The 12,450-nt window shown below is 43.5% G+C and overlaps 1 protein-coding gene across 4 annotated transcripts in view; it reads left to right on the top strand.

The window, feature by feature from the left end:
• Nucleotides 1–12,061, top strand: part of zmat3 (zinc finger, matrin-type 3) — a 79,215-nt gene extending 67,154 nt beyond the window's left edge. For all 4 annotated transcript variants that reach the window (XM_072474360.1, XM_072474361.1, XM_072474359.1 and 1 more), the window contains one exon: nucleotides 9,292–12,061. In XM_072474360.1, the coding sequence (XP_072330461.1) occupies nucleotides 9,292–9,500 (209 nt within the window). In that variant the 3' untranslated portion in view covers nucleotides 9,501–12,061. The remainder of the gene's footprint in view (nucleotides 1–9,291) is intronic.
• The last annotated feature ends 389 nt before the right edge of the window (nucleotides 12,062–12,450 follow it).

Raw genomic sequence — 12,450 nt, forward strand, 5'->3', positions numbered from 1 at the left:
TGCAAGTTTTCTAACCATGGTGGTGGGGTGCCCAATTCTGTTCTCATCTGATACCAACAAAGAAGTAATTTCCAGAGGGTAATGTGACTTGATAACAATCAACAGCAGGAATGAAAGCTTTTTCCTCCTACATTTCTTCCCCCATGACCCCTACTCCCATGACCAGGTCATACCGGTTTCCTCCCACAGTCCAAAGATGTGCAGGTTAGGTGGATTGGCCATGCTAAATTGCCCATAGTGTCCAAAATTGTCCTTAGTGTAGGGTGGGGTTACTGGGTTATGGGGATAGGGTGGAGGTGTGGACCTTGGGTAGGGTGCTCTTTCCAAGAGCCGGTGCAGACTCGATGGGCCGAATGGCCTCCTTCTGCACTGTAAATTCTATGAAATTCTATGATACAAATGAATTTGTGTGATTGACTGCCACCTGAGCTAAGATTAGCTCATTTAGCATATGTGTTGATTGAATATGGAAAATTCCTATTTTATCTTAAATACGTGTTGACTAAATTATGCCAGATCTTATTAAGGAAGAATCTATACTACGTGTCTGATAAAATTACACAAGATCTGATTCTTTTACCAGAATTATAGAAATCTATATGAAACAGGCCATGAGAACCAACAGGCCTGTGCTAATGCTACATATGAGCCGCCTCTGCATTTACCTTTCTCAGCATCCCTTTCATTCCTTTCGTCTTCTTGTGCTTATTTAGTTTCTCCTTCAAAATTTAAATGGTCTCATTTGTAGTTCTTAGGGATTTTGTTCCTTTGATTTGTAGCTGCAGGTTAAAAATTCCTTATCCGAAATGCTTGGGGCCGAGTGCGTATCGAATTTCGGAATTTTTTTGATTTCAGAATATACTGCGCATGTGTGGCGTGTTGGAAACTGTGCATGTGCAGCGCATGTTGGAAACTGCGCATGTGAGACGCACGTTGGGAACAGCGCATGTGAGGCACGCGTTGGGAACTGCGCACATGCGGAACAGGAACTGTGCATGTGTGGAAGGTTGGGAACTGTGCTCGTGCGGCACATGTTGGGAATTGCTCATCACCCGGGAACCTTGTGGGATTTCCCCCTCGTGAAATCACGTCGGCGCTCAAAAAAAGTACGGATTTCGGGATTGTTTGGTTTGCAGAATTTTGGATAAGGGATGCTCAACCTGTTTTTCAATTTAACCATGGAGTGACTTTATCTTACACCATGAGTCAAGCCATAATTAATATTGTAATCAGTTTATGCCAAATTGCCACATTGGAATAACTGTTGTGGCTATATTGGCCTGGATCATACGTGAAGCGGCACTGATGGTCAGATTTCCGCTGCACTCGAACATTCCCCCGACTCGGCGCTGTCGTGCATTTTTCCAATCCTGGCTTTCACAGAAATGTGCATTAAAGCATCCCTTGGGGAACTCCATCAGAGTAGAGTTGGCGAAAGACAAGACACAACCCCTTTTTACAACCCCTAGCTGCTCATAGTAAGTTCAAAGGTCCAGGGCAGGATTCTCCTTCAGCCGACGCTGGAATTGGGAAAGGCGATTGGGCGGAGAATCGGTTTTGATGCCGAAATTGTGGCAGGCTCCGGTTTCACACCAAATTTCAAATCTCTGGTGCCTCGACAGTGGTGTGGTGTCAATGCGTTCCACTCTGCATGTACAGTAAACGTCATTGGCATATCATTAGTGAGCCTGGCTCGGTATTCTCCTAGCATCCGCGATGCTCTGCCTCCACTGAGTCGAATACCCGACGGCGGGATTCACTTGTGCTTTTAAAAATCGTGTAACAGGCATGTGGCTACTGAGGGAAAGAGAGGAAGTACAGAAAATGTCCAACATCGCCATAGTTTGCTGACTGTTGTGCTGCTGGCCGGGATGATTCTGCTGGGCTGGGGGAGTAGCAGGGAGATGTCAGTGAATGAATGAGTATGAGTACATCAATGGGTGAATGGGTTAGGTGGATGATTGGGTAGGTGAGTGAGTGGGTAGAGGTCAAGGTGCTCTCAGGTCAGTAGCTGTTTGGGTCATGGTTGTGTGTGCAGGGGAAGTGATTGGGGGGATCAGTTGTGGAGTTACCCAGGTGTTAGACTACGGCAGAATCCAACAAAAACATTTCAAAGTGCCATTTTGGGTGTGTTTGGCAGGGTGTTTCCGGCTGGCTTCTTGGTGAGATCTACACTGGTATTGAGGGTAGCAGTGCCATGGTGCCAGGTGCCAGAGGGAGAGCCACTACCTGTTCCTGACCACCCAGGGGTCTTCAATGGCCTGGGAATCCCCCAGGTGCCATTAGACCTGGTCAATGTTTGTGTGAACCAGTAGTAAACGGTGCCCTCGCAAAGTTCCCCCAGGCAAGGCTGTTAGATCCCGGGTCTCGGCAGAATCCTAATGGCTCATTTAAATTAGGGTTAGGATTAGGGTCCAACTCGATTTTCAAATTTGCTGATGACACCACCGTAGTGGGTCGGATTTCAAACAATGACGAGACAGAGTACAGGAATGAGATAGAGAATCTGGTAAACTGGTGCGACGACAATAATCTCTCCCTCAATGTCAACAAAACGAAGGAGATTGTCATCGACTTCAGGAAGTGTCGTAGAGAGCATTCCCCTGTCTACATCAATGGGAACGAAGTAGAAAGGGTCAAGAGCTTCAAGTTTTTAGGTGCACAGATCACCAACAGCCTGTCCTGGTCCCCCCATGCCGACACTGTAGTTAAGAAAGCCCACCAACGACTCTACTTTCTCAGAAGACTGAGGAAATTTGGCATGTCAGCTGCGACCCTCACCAACTTCTACAGATGCACCATAGAAAGCATTCTTTCTGGTTGTATCACAGCTTGGTATGGAGCCTGCTCTGCCCAAGACCGCAGGAAACTACAAAAGGTCGTGAATGTAGCCCAGTCCATCACGCAAACCAGCCTTCCATCCATTGACTCTATCTATAATTCCCGCTGCCTCAGAAAGGCAGCCAGCATAATTAAGGACCCCACGTACCCCGGACATACTCTCTTCCATCTTCTTCCGTCAGGAAAGAAGCCACCAGACTTTTGAATGGACCTACCTCGTATTAAGTTGATCTTTTCTCTACACCTTGCTATAACTGTAACATTATATCCTGCAGTCTCTCCTTCCTTCCCTATGTACGGTATGCATTGTTTGTACAGCATGCAAGAAACAATACTTTTCATTGTATACTAATACATGTGACAATAATAAATCAAATCAAATAGACTTTTCTGGAACTCGCCCAATGACGGTGAGATCCAGATCACAACGTCTCGCGAGGTTTGGTTGAATCTTATGAGACGTTTCAAGCGTTGCAAATCTTGCGAGAGGTCTCTTGCGTGATTCAACGGCCTCTTGTGACAGCCATGGCTGAGGGACTTGACATCATGTCTCAATCCCTGAGGTTCATGTCCCAGATGCAGGTGGACATTGCAAAGGCACTGCAGAGCATGGCCCAGTCACTGAGGACCATTTCTGAGGGCATCAACACCATGGTGGAGACAATAGGGAGCTGCCAGGACTGTCAGAGCCAGGTGACTCAGGCCTCTGGAACTCACTCCAGCAGCCCTTCCGTCTCATGGAGTCCCCAGGGCCCTATGGACACCGTCAGGGAGGAGGAGGCCCTGGGGCCTGCCACCAGGAAGATGATGGCGATCTCTGGTTCTTCCAAATCCCCCCCCCCCCCCCCCCCCCCCCCCCCCCCCCCAATAAGATGTATCTCAAGGGCAATGGGCAGAATCGGGTAGCACCGGTAAGTTGGCCGGGGCCCTCCGGTCCCAGGTCTTCCAGAGGGCATCAAAGGGCACGGAAAGCAGCAGGCTGCCTCCATCTCTGATGTGCATCCTGGGAAAACACCTTGATATAGTAGCAGACCACAAAAGATCAAGAAGAAGGAAAAGCACTGAGTGGGCACTGGGTGGGGGTTCACTTTCTGTAACTAGGGGGAATGGAAATCTGTCACAGTAAAATGTTCACTATTAAAACATGTCACACCTCATACACGTGAAGCCTCGGTCACGTTAATATTCACAGCGGATCTGCCTGCACCCCCTCCGCTCCCCCTACTTCCCACTCCTTGGGCATAGTGGTCCAAGATCAAAAGCCCCCTATGCAGACCCCGTTCAGAGGATGGAGTGAGCGCACTGTCAGCATAAAGACAAGAATCAGACATTTGCAGAAACTGAGGAGCACCAGAGCTTTCCTCACAGCGAGTTATCATCACTTTCCTGCCTAGTTTATTGACTCGCTGATGGTGCTGACACAGACCCATCACCCTGGAGTGATTTTACACAGACCACTTGAGGGTGGAATAGGGTACTTGGGGAGGGGGGAGGGGGAAGAAGTGAAATGGGAGAAGGGACAGGAGGGAAATGGGGTAAGGAAGGATTGGGGGGAGGGAGGGTTGAACTGATGGACACCAACTCATCCTATGAGAGTCTGGAGACGATGAGGACCTCCCTGGTTCTCTGGGTGTGACAGACTCTTGTTGCCTGTCCTCCATTCTCAGGCTCGACCTCCTGGTCCGCCTCCTCCTCCTCCTCTGATGAGGCTGCATGCCCTCCTGCTCCTCCAGCATGTCATTTTGTTGCGGTACCAGTTTGTGGAAGGCACAGCAGACCACTACAAAACGGCAGACCCTCTGGGGGATGTACTGCAGTGCACCTCCAGAGCGGTCCAGGCATCGGAACAGCATTTCAGCAGTCCTATGCACCTTTCAATGTCGGCACGGGTGGCAACATGGGCCTCATTATACCCGGTTTCCACCTCGGTCTCAGGCATCCACACTGGCGACATCAGCCATGAACTCAGCAGGTGTCCCTTGTACCCCAAGAGACAACCCGTCATCCTGGGGTGGTCCTCTAAGATACCGGGGATTTAGCCATCATGCAAGCTCCCTGGTTAGCGGGCACACACATGCATGATCCGAGGCTGTGATCACACACAATCTGAACAGTCAGTGAGTGGAACCTCTTCCTGTTAATAAAATTGATTTTCAGTAATTCTCTGTTCTGGAAGTGTTTGGTAGGACAGACAGGCTACAGCCGTGGTTGCCCAGTTATGGCATGGTAGCACAATGGCTAGCACTACTTCTTCACATCGCCATAGACCCGGATTCAATTCCGGCCTTGGGTCACTGTCTGTGTGGAGTTTGTAAATTCTCCCTGTGTCTGTGTGGGTTTCCTCCGGGTGCTCCAGTTTCCTCCCACAGTCCAAAGATGTACGGGGTAGGTGGATTGGCCATGCTAAAGTGCCCCTTAGTGTCCAGTGCTGTGAACGTTAGAGTATGGGGTTGCAGGGATATATTGGGATATGGATTGGTGCAGACCTGATGGGCCGAATGGCCTCCTTTGCACTGTAGGGATTCTATAGGTCTCCACAATATTTAAAGATGGTTTGAAGGCTTCAGAGAGGCAAAGCCCCTCACCCCCGCCCCGGCCCAGGGTCGACCCCTGACCTAGAACGCTTCATTCCCCCCCACCAAACACATCTTCCCCTCACTCCCCCTGTCAGCATTTTGCAGTATCTGTTCCCTCTGGGATATCCTGGTCCACTCCATCTCCCCAACACCTCACCCTCTTCCCATGGCACCTTCCAATGCAATCACAGAATTTGTAACACCTGTCCCTTTACCTCCTCCCTGCTCACCATCCCAGGACCAAAACACTCACATCAAGTCAGGCAGCGCTTCTCGTGCACCTCCTTCAATCTGGTTTATAGCATTTGCTGCTCTACTCTACATTGGAGAGACTAAACATAGACTGTGATCGATTTCCTGAACACCTTTGGTCCATCCGTAAGCAGGATCCAGACCTTCCTGGCGCTTGCCATTTCAACTCACCGCCCTGCTCTCACACCCACATGTCCGTCCTTGGCCAATGTTCCAGTGAAGTCCAGTGCAAACTGGAGGATGAGCACCTTCATCTTCCGATTAGGCATGTTACAGCCTTCCAGACTTAACATTGAGTTCAACAGCTCCACACTGTGAATTCCCTCCTCCACGTTCCCCCCCATTTTTATTTCCATCAATTTATTTTCATTTCTCCCATTGATCTGTTTTTCATCACCATTGTCCCCCCCCCCCCCCCCCCCCCGCCAACCGACTTGGGCCATCTGTTCCCTGTTCCTCGTTGCCCTTTGACACACTGCTCACCTTTGTTCTGTCAGTAACACATTCTAATCTCTTTATCTGCCGCTATCAGCACCCTTCTTTGCCTTAATCACCTTCATTTGCATTCCTTGTGTCTTTCTATCCACAACATCTTTGTCAATCTCCATCTATTTTGGGCCCTCTATCCAGCCCCACCCCTCCACAACAGTATAAATCTGACCCTATTTCCAGTTCTCTCCAGCTTTGACAAAGAGTCATCCAGACTCGAAATGTTCGCTCCTTTCTGTCTCCACAGATATTGTCAGACTTGCTGCGATTGTCCAGTATTTTCTATTTTTGAATTAAATACCATGTTGGGAAAGTTATGTACAAGAGGAATGAACTTTGATCATTCAAAATGTTTTCTCATTTCTGTATTCTTAAGTTGGATCTGTCAGGAAGCTTTGATTGTTCTTCCTGCTTTCAGTATGTATCTTATTAAATAGAGAAACAATTACAAATACATAAAGACATGTATATGGGGGAAACCTAAAAGAGGGGAAATCAGTACCATGGCTTTGAGGAAACAGTACAGCCTCAAATGTTTACAGTTTTGTTTTGTAATGGTATTCTGCCAGTATTGTGATGTTATTCAAGATACACAAAGAGTTACATTTTGAAAAACACCATTAAATTTTCCCATAGGTCCAAAGTCTCACATTTTGTTCTGCATTCTGAATTAACACAATTCCTGAATTCTACAAATGGTTAGGTGTATTTTTCTGATTGCCATTTTTGAGAGCTGAGAGCCATTCAATAATGTTTTATATTATAGAATTGTACTGATACACGTGGCTTCATGGAGACCTTTGCAGATAAATTGTTACTATAAACGTAGGAGTCAAAAACTAATGGACAATAATGCAACAATATTTGGGACTAAATTAAGATCTCATGAAATAGAAAGCAGCTATTTGTTGTTACGATCTTCATGGAGACTGATAACCTTTTAAAAAGATATTTGAACTTAACTGACTGACTGAAAAATACTTTTACTGTAATAAACAAACTAAAAGTAATAATGAGTAACACTACTTTTGTAGGCAACATATACTTTATACAGTATACATTGTTCATTTATTATCACAAGAACGTCCAAGAAAGAACAGGTGCTCAGGACAAAGAGACGGCCCCTATAAAAAACTGTGGTTAGAACAACAGCTGCTCTTCAGATTTAATGGACCTCTGCAGTGCTATATAATAAACAACTGCCTTGACCTGTCAATCAAGAAGCTTTTAAAGGGCAATGGTCCATAAAATTGAATGTAAACAATACAGTTCAAAGCTTTTAGACTTCTAGGCATGCACATGGGCTTGAAAACAATAGGACAATTAACTTGACTGAAAAAGCCACTTCAAAGTTTTCCCACACATTACTTTTAGCTTTATCTCATAGATATTTGAACTTGACATGCTGACAGACAGTTTAAAATGTTTAAGGCTGCAGATGGGAAGATTCTCATTTTATTCTCAGCGAATTTTAATATTGACATGCTGACAGACAATTCAAAGGGTATAAGGCTGCAGATGGGAAGACTTTCACTTTATTCTCAGTGAACTTTAACATTGAAATGCTGACAGTTTAAAGGTTAAAGGCTGCAGATGAGAAGTCCAACCAAACAACCGGCATCCCAAGAAAGAACCCCGACCTGAGCTCCTCCAGGTCAGCCCAAGCCCCCCCATCCACGACTTCCACCTCACATGAAGATACCCCCTCGGCACCCTGTAGGCAAGTGAAGGGAGGGTACTCGCCCTCTTGCCCCCCCTTGGAGTGCAACAAGTCCCTGTGTCTCAGGACCTGCCCCAATTCACACCAGCGGGACCCCTGGCTGGGGTGATTGATTGGAGCATCACAGAAGGCCTCTGAATCAGGCTTCCAACCCAATAATTGCATTCAAACTAACGCAGATGCGGACTTTGTATTTTTCTGCCAGGTCTGGGTGGGAAATCTGGCAGGGCAAGTCAGGAGACTCACAGCAGGTTTGACGCTCGACCAAATTCCACGGGCCGTCGTGAAAACCACCGCTAGCTAGAGGACCCAGAGACCCCCTATGAAACTAACAGAAAGTAAAGGGAAAAAACATTTTTAAAGGGGAGAGAAGTTGACCTCAACAGGAAGAAATATGCAAGATCGTTCCAAGAGGACTGAGGGATACCATAAATAGACAAATGTCAGAATCTATTTCTCAAAGACCGACCGAGACAGAAACTAACATTCAGGGATGACTTTCACTCTGGGGTCGAGAAACAGGAGCCAGGTTTGTTTCTGAGTCCTGAACCTGTTCCTAACAATCATGCATTTTGATTTTGACCAGGGCACCGATAACTGGCATGAAGACAGGTACCCCGGCCAATTAAGGGTAGTGGGCAGACAAGATCTCAAAGTGGGAGCGGTATGGGGTGTGTGGGCAGGCAGGGTGGAGAAAACAATATGATACCTTTCAGCTTCAGAGGAGCACCTAGCTGCAGTGAATGGTAAGTAACTAAGAGGGCACTTCAACACTGAAGGTGATCTCCCAACCACTTTAAAAAAATTGTAAACAAAAAAAAGAAAGAATTGAGGCCAACATTGTGGGGCAGGGGTGGAAATTCCTCTGTAGAGCAGCATTCGACAGCACCCCCACCAGCCAGGCAGCAAGGACCTGTAGGTCTACCAGGAGCGATGGCATGCTGCCCAGCTGCATGTGCCTACCTACAGGCAGTTAAACTGTCCCATGTTGCATTGGGAAACTGGAGGGTGACTGGAAAATCCCAGTCACTGCCTTAACTTACCTTTAACAAGGCTCTTAACTGGTCTAATTAGCTGTCATTCACCAGGAATGGAATTGGGATACTGGCATGCTAGTCGGTCCTGGTACTTTCGGGCCTTGTCCACCGCTATTCCTGACTGGGTAGTGCCTGAAAATCCTACCCTTGGAAACTGATGATAAATTAAAGAGGAAATCAAGAAGTTTGAGCAGAACTAATTTGTAGTGAAACTGTGGCAAACACTCAGTGCATATTGTATGAGAGAAGTTTATTTCCTTCAGTAGATATTATAAGAATAAAAAAATCATTTAGACGATACTAGACACTGGAGAGACAATTATCATTTCTCTTTAAATGATTCAAGATCAATTTATGTTATCTTATCATTTTATAGGTCCTTACTTTAATCCACGTTCCCGTCAGCGGATTCCACGCGACCTAGCAATGTGTGTGACACCAAGTGGACAGTTCTACTGTTCAATGTGTAATATTGGTGCCAGTGAGGAACAAGAATTTCGTCTTCATCTTGAAAGCAAACTGCATAAGAGCAAAGTGTCAGAGCAACGGTACCGCAATGAGATGGAAAATCTTGGCTATGCATGAAGCCTTGGAAATAAGTGCATCTTGAAACTACAGGAGAATGGTTATAATTGTTGATGATACATTTACAATTTCTGTATAGAAAGTTTTAAGACTTGATAATTAAGAAAAAAATCATAGAACCCATCGTTTTATAAAATTGTACAGAAGTTAGTCATTTATGTCAAAATGTACTTTGTATTCCCTTAATTTAAAGCTTAATTTAATGCTACTATGTGTATAGAAAACTTCAGTTTATTGCTAAGATTTGTCCCTTAAAGGGATGTTTGTGTAACTGGTCACTTGCTGCTTTTGCAGATGATTTGAAAGCATCTAATTGGTTTAATATTTGTTTTTCTAACAAAATGTTCAGCTTTTGTGGACTTTATATGTAATTCAAATTAGTTTCGTTAATATTGAACTTATTTTTGATTTGAAGTCTATAATACTCATCTGAAGTTGATCCAAAAGGTGATATACTAATAAATGTTCAACTCTGAATCATTCATTTATTGTTGAATGACCTTTGTATAGAGAGTTTCGCCATCAGGATCCCTGTTAAAAAAAAAAAAGATACAAATGTATAATAATTTGTTAATACTTGTTTGTTGTGTCTCCTGAGGTTTTTGTTTTAAAAATGTATAAATTGCACCATTATTGAAGAGTTGATGAGCTTGATGTGATGTTGCTAAATTAACAAAATTGAAGCAGCCCTGGGCTTATGTTTACAATTATACATACATACATATATATATGTATGTGTGTATATACATATATATAGGGCTCAATATTTAGCCACTAATGCCATCATCAGCATGCATGCGCTGTTAAGTCAATAACAGCAAAATGAAAAGACATTAATATTGTTCTTGTGAATCTTGAAACTAGTTTTTTTTTAAATGGATCCTAATGGTGATATCTCCCTTTTAAGACTGGTTTCACGTTACCAAATCTTACTAAAATAATCCACTAAAGTGTAATTTAAAAAAAATTAGTAATGGTCAAAATTATGGGAAAGTTATATAACTTTTGCAAGCTGGTCAATTCAAATTTCAGCATTTTGTGGATAAAATCCTTTCCAACCTGAGAGGTGACCGACTTGATGTGACTGAGGGGCTGGTTTAGCACACTGGGCTAAATCGCTGGCTTTTAAAGCAGACCAAGGCAGGCCAGCAGCACGGTTCGATTCCCGTACCAGCCTCCCCGAACAGGCGCCGGAATGTGGCGACTAGGGGCTTTTCACAGTAACTTCACTGAAGCCTACTCGTGACAATAAGTGATTTTCATTTTCATGTGTCAGAGCTTAGAGTGATCGAAGGTAAGTTTGTGAATTACAAGGTGGAAAATAAACCTAGCATGGCCAAGAAAAGTAACAATGAGTTAAAGGCTGCATTTGCGTAGGATATACTGCAAATTTTCTATTTTAGTGGTGGAAAATGGTTATTTCCATGAACTCCATGTTACTTATTTTATATTCAATGACCTCTATGTCCTGGCTGTCAAGTATATTTAAGAACAAATGCATAGGAACTTTTAACAAATGACAGCCTTTATGCTCTTTCTCAAATTATAGCTTATCTTTTATAATATTTTTCACAGATAAAATTGTGCTGAATTTTTCTATCATTGTTATATTTTTCTCTGCACTGGATTTAACGTGAAAGATGTTTCAATGTCTACATTTTAAAGGATAATCAAAATGAGTCTTTAAGGCTTGCGTAAAAGATGTTGATACGAAAAAAGTGCATTTATAAATTTATGGTTCAAGCTATGTCCATTGCATGATTGTATTTATTTGGAATCTTAAGAGGCTAACATTTCCATTTCAAACATGGATTCACTTCAGGTCTTACTTTTAGTATTCTGTCTCATTAATAATTTCAGATCAACAAGAATAGTTGCAAAATTTCACGTAGTATGGATATAAAATAAATTTAAAAGCCACTGGTTTTTGATGCGGACGTTTTGATTTATTGTATATATATATATATTTCACAATATATATTTTTTCATAGTTTATTACCACGTTAGATCACAGAAATAAGAGACTGAATTCACCAAGGGTGAATAAAAACAAAAACAGACAATGCTGGAAATATTCAGAAGGTCAAGCAGGAGCTGTGGATAAAGAAACAGAATTACCATTTCAGGTCAATGACCTTTCATCACCAAGACGAATCTTTTGTTTGATGTTCTATTGCCATTTTCTTCTGCCTTGCATTATTATCCCTTTTGTCATTTAATCCCTCCTGCCTTCCTCCCTATCAGAGACCTTACCTCTTCTTCACCCCATACCACCTCTTTAATTGCTGAAAACCTGTTACATCTCTAATAATTCCAGTACTGATGAAAGGTCATTGACCTGGTACATAATTCTGTTCCTCTCTCTACATATGCTACCTGATCTACTGAGTATATACAGCATTTTCAGTTTTAATTTCAGATTTCCGGCTTTTGCAGTATTTTGCTTTTGTAAGAATGAATTGCCTGAACATACCTTTGAGTTTCCTTTATTTCACAGAGCTTTACGATATTCTTCTATAAAAATTTAAATTTATGGAATAAAATAATTTGATTTTTAATAATTTTTATTCGTGGCTTTATTTTGTACGAATGTCAAAATAATCTGTTAACAACAAAACTGAAATGTAGTTGTGAGTGGTAATTGATCATTTTTCTTTACATTAATGTACAAAAACTTCCTTCTCTAAGTGAAGAAGCAAAAGTCCAGAATGTATATCCTTTTCTTGACATTACATCTTCTCCTTACCCCATCTGCAGAAGTACAATCACATCTGATGGAGTATTTGATCAATTCACTCAAACACTATCCCTATTCCTGTACCAGCTGAGGTTCTTCATGACTTCTCAACTTTGCCCCTCGCCTGAGATATGGTGATCCTCAAGTTAAATCACCGCCAGTCAGCTCTCCCCCTCTTAAGGGGAAAACAGCCTATGGTCATCTGGGACTGTG

The sequence above is a fragment of the Scyliorhinus torazame genome, chromosome 14, assembly GCF_047496885.1.
Source record: "Scyliorhinus torazame isolate Kashiwa2021f chromosome 14, sScyTor2.1, whole genome shotgun sequence".
NCBI lineage: Eukaryota > Metazoa > Chordata > Chondrichthyes > Carcharhiniformes > Scyliorhinidae > Scyliorhinus > Scyliorhinus torazame.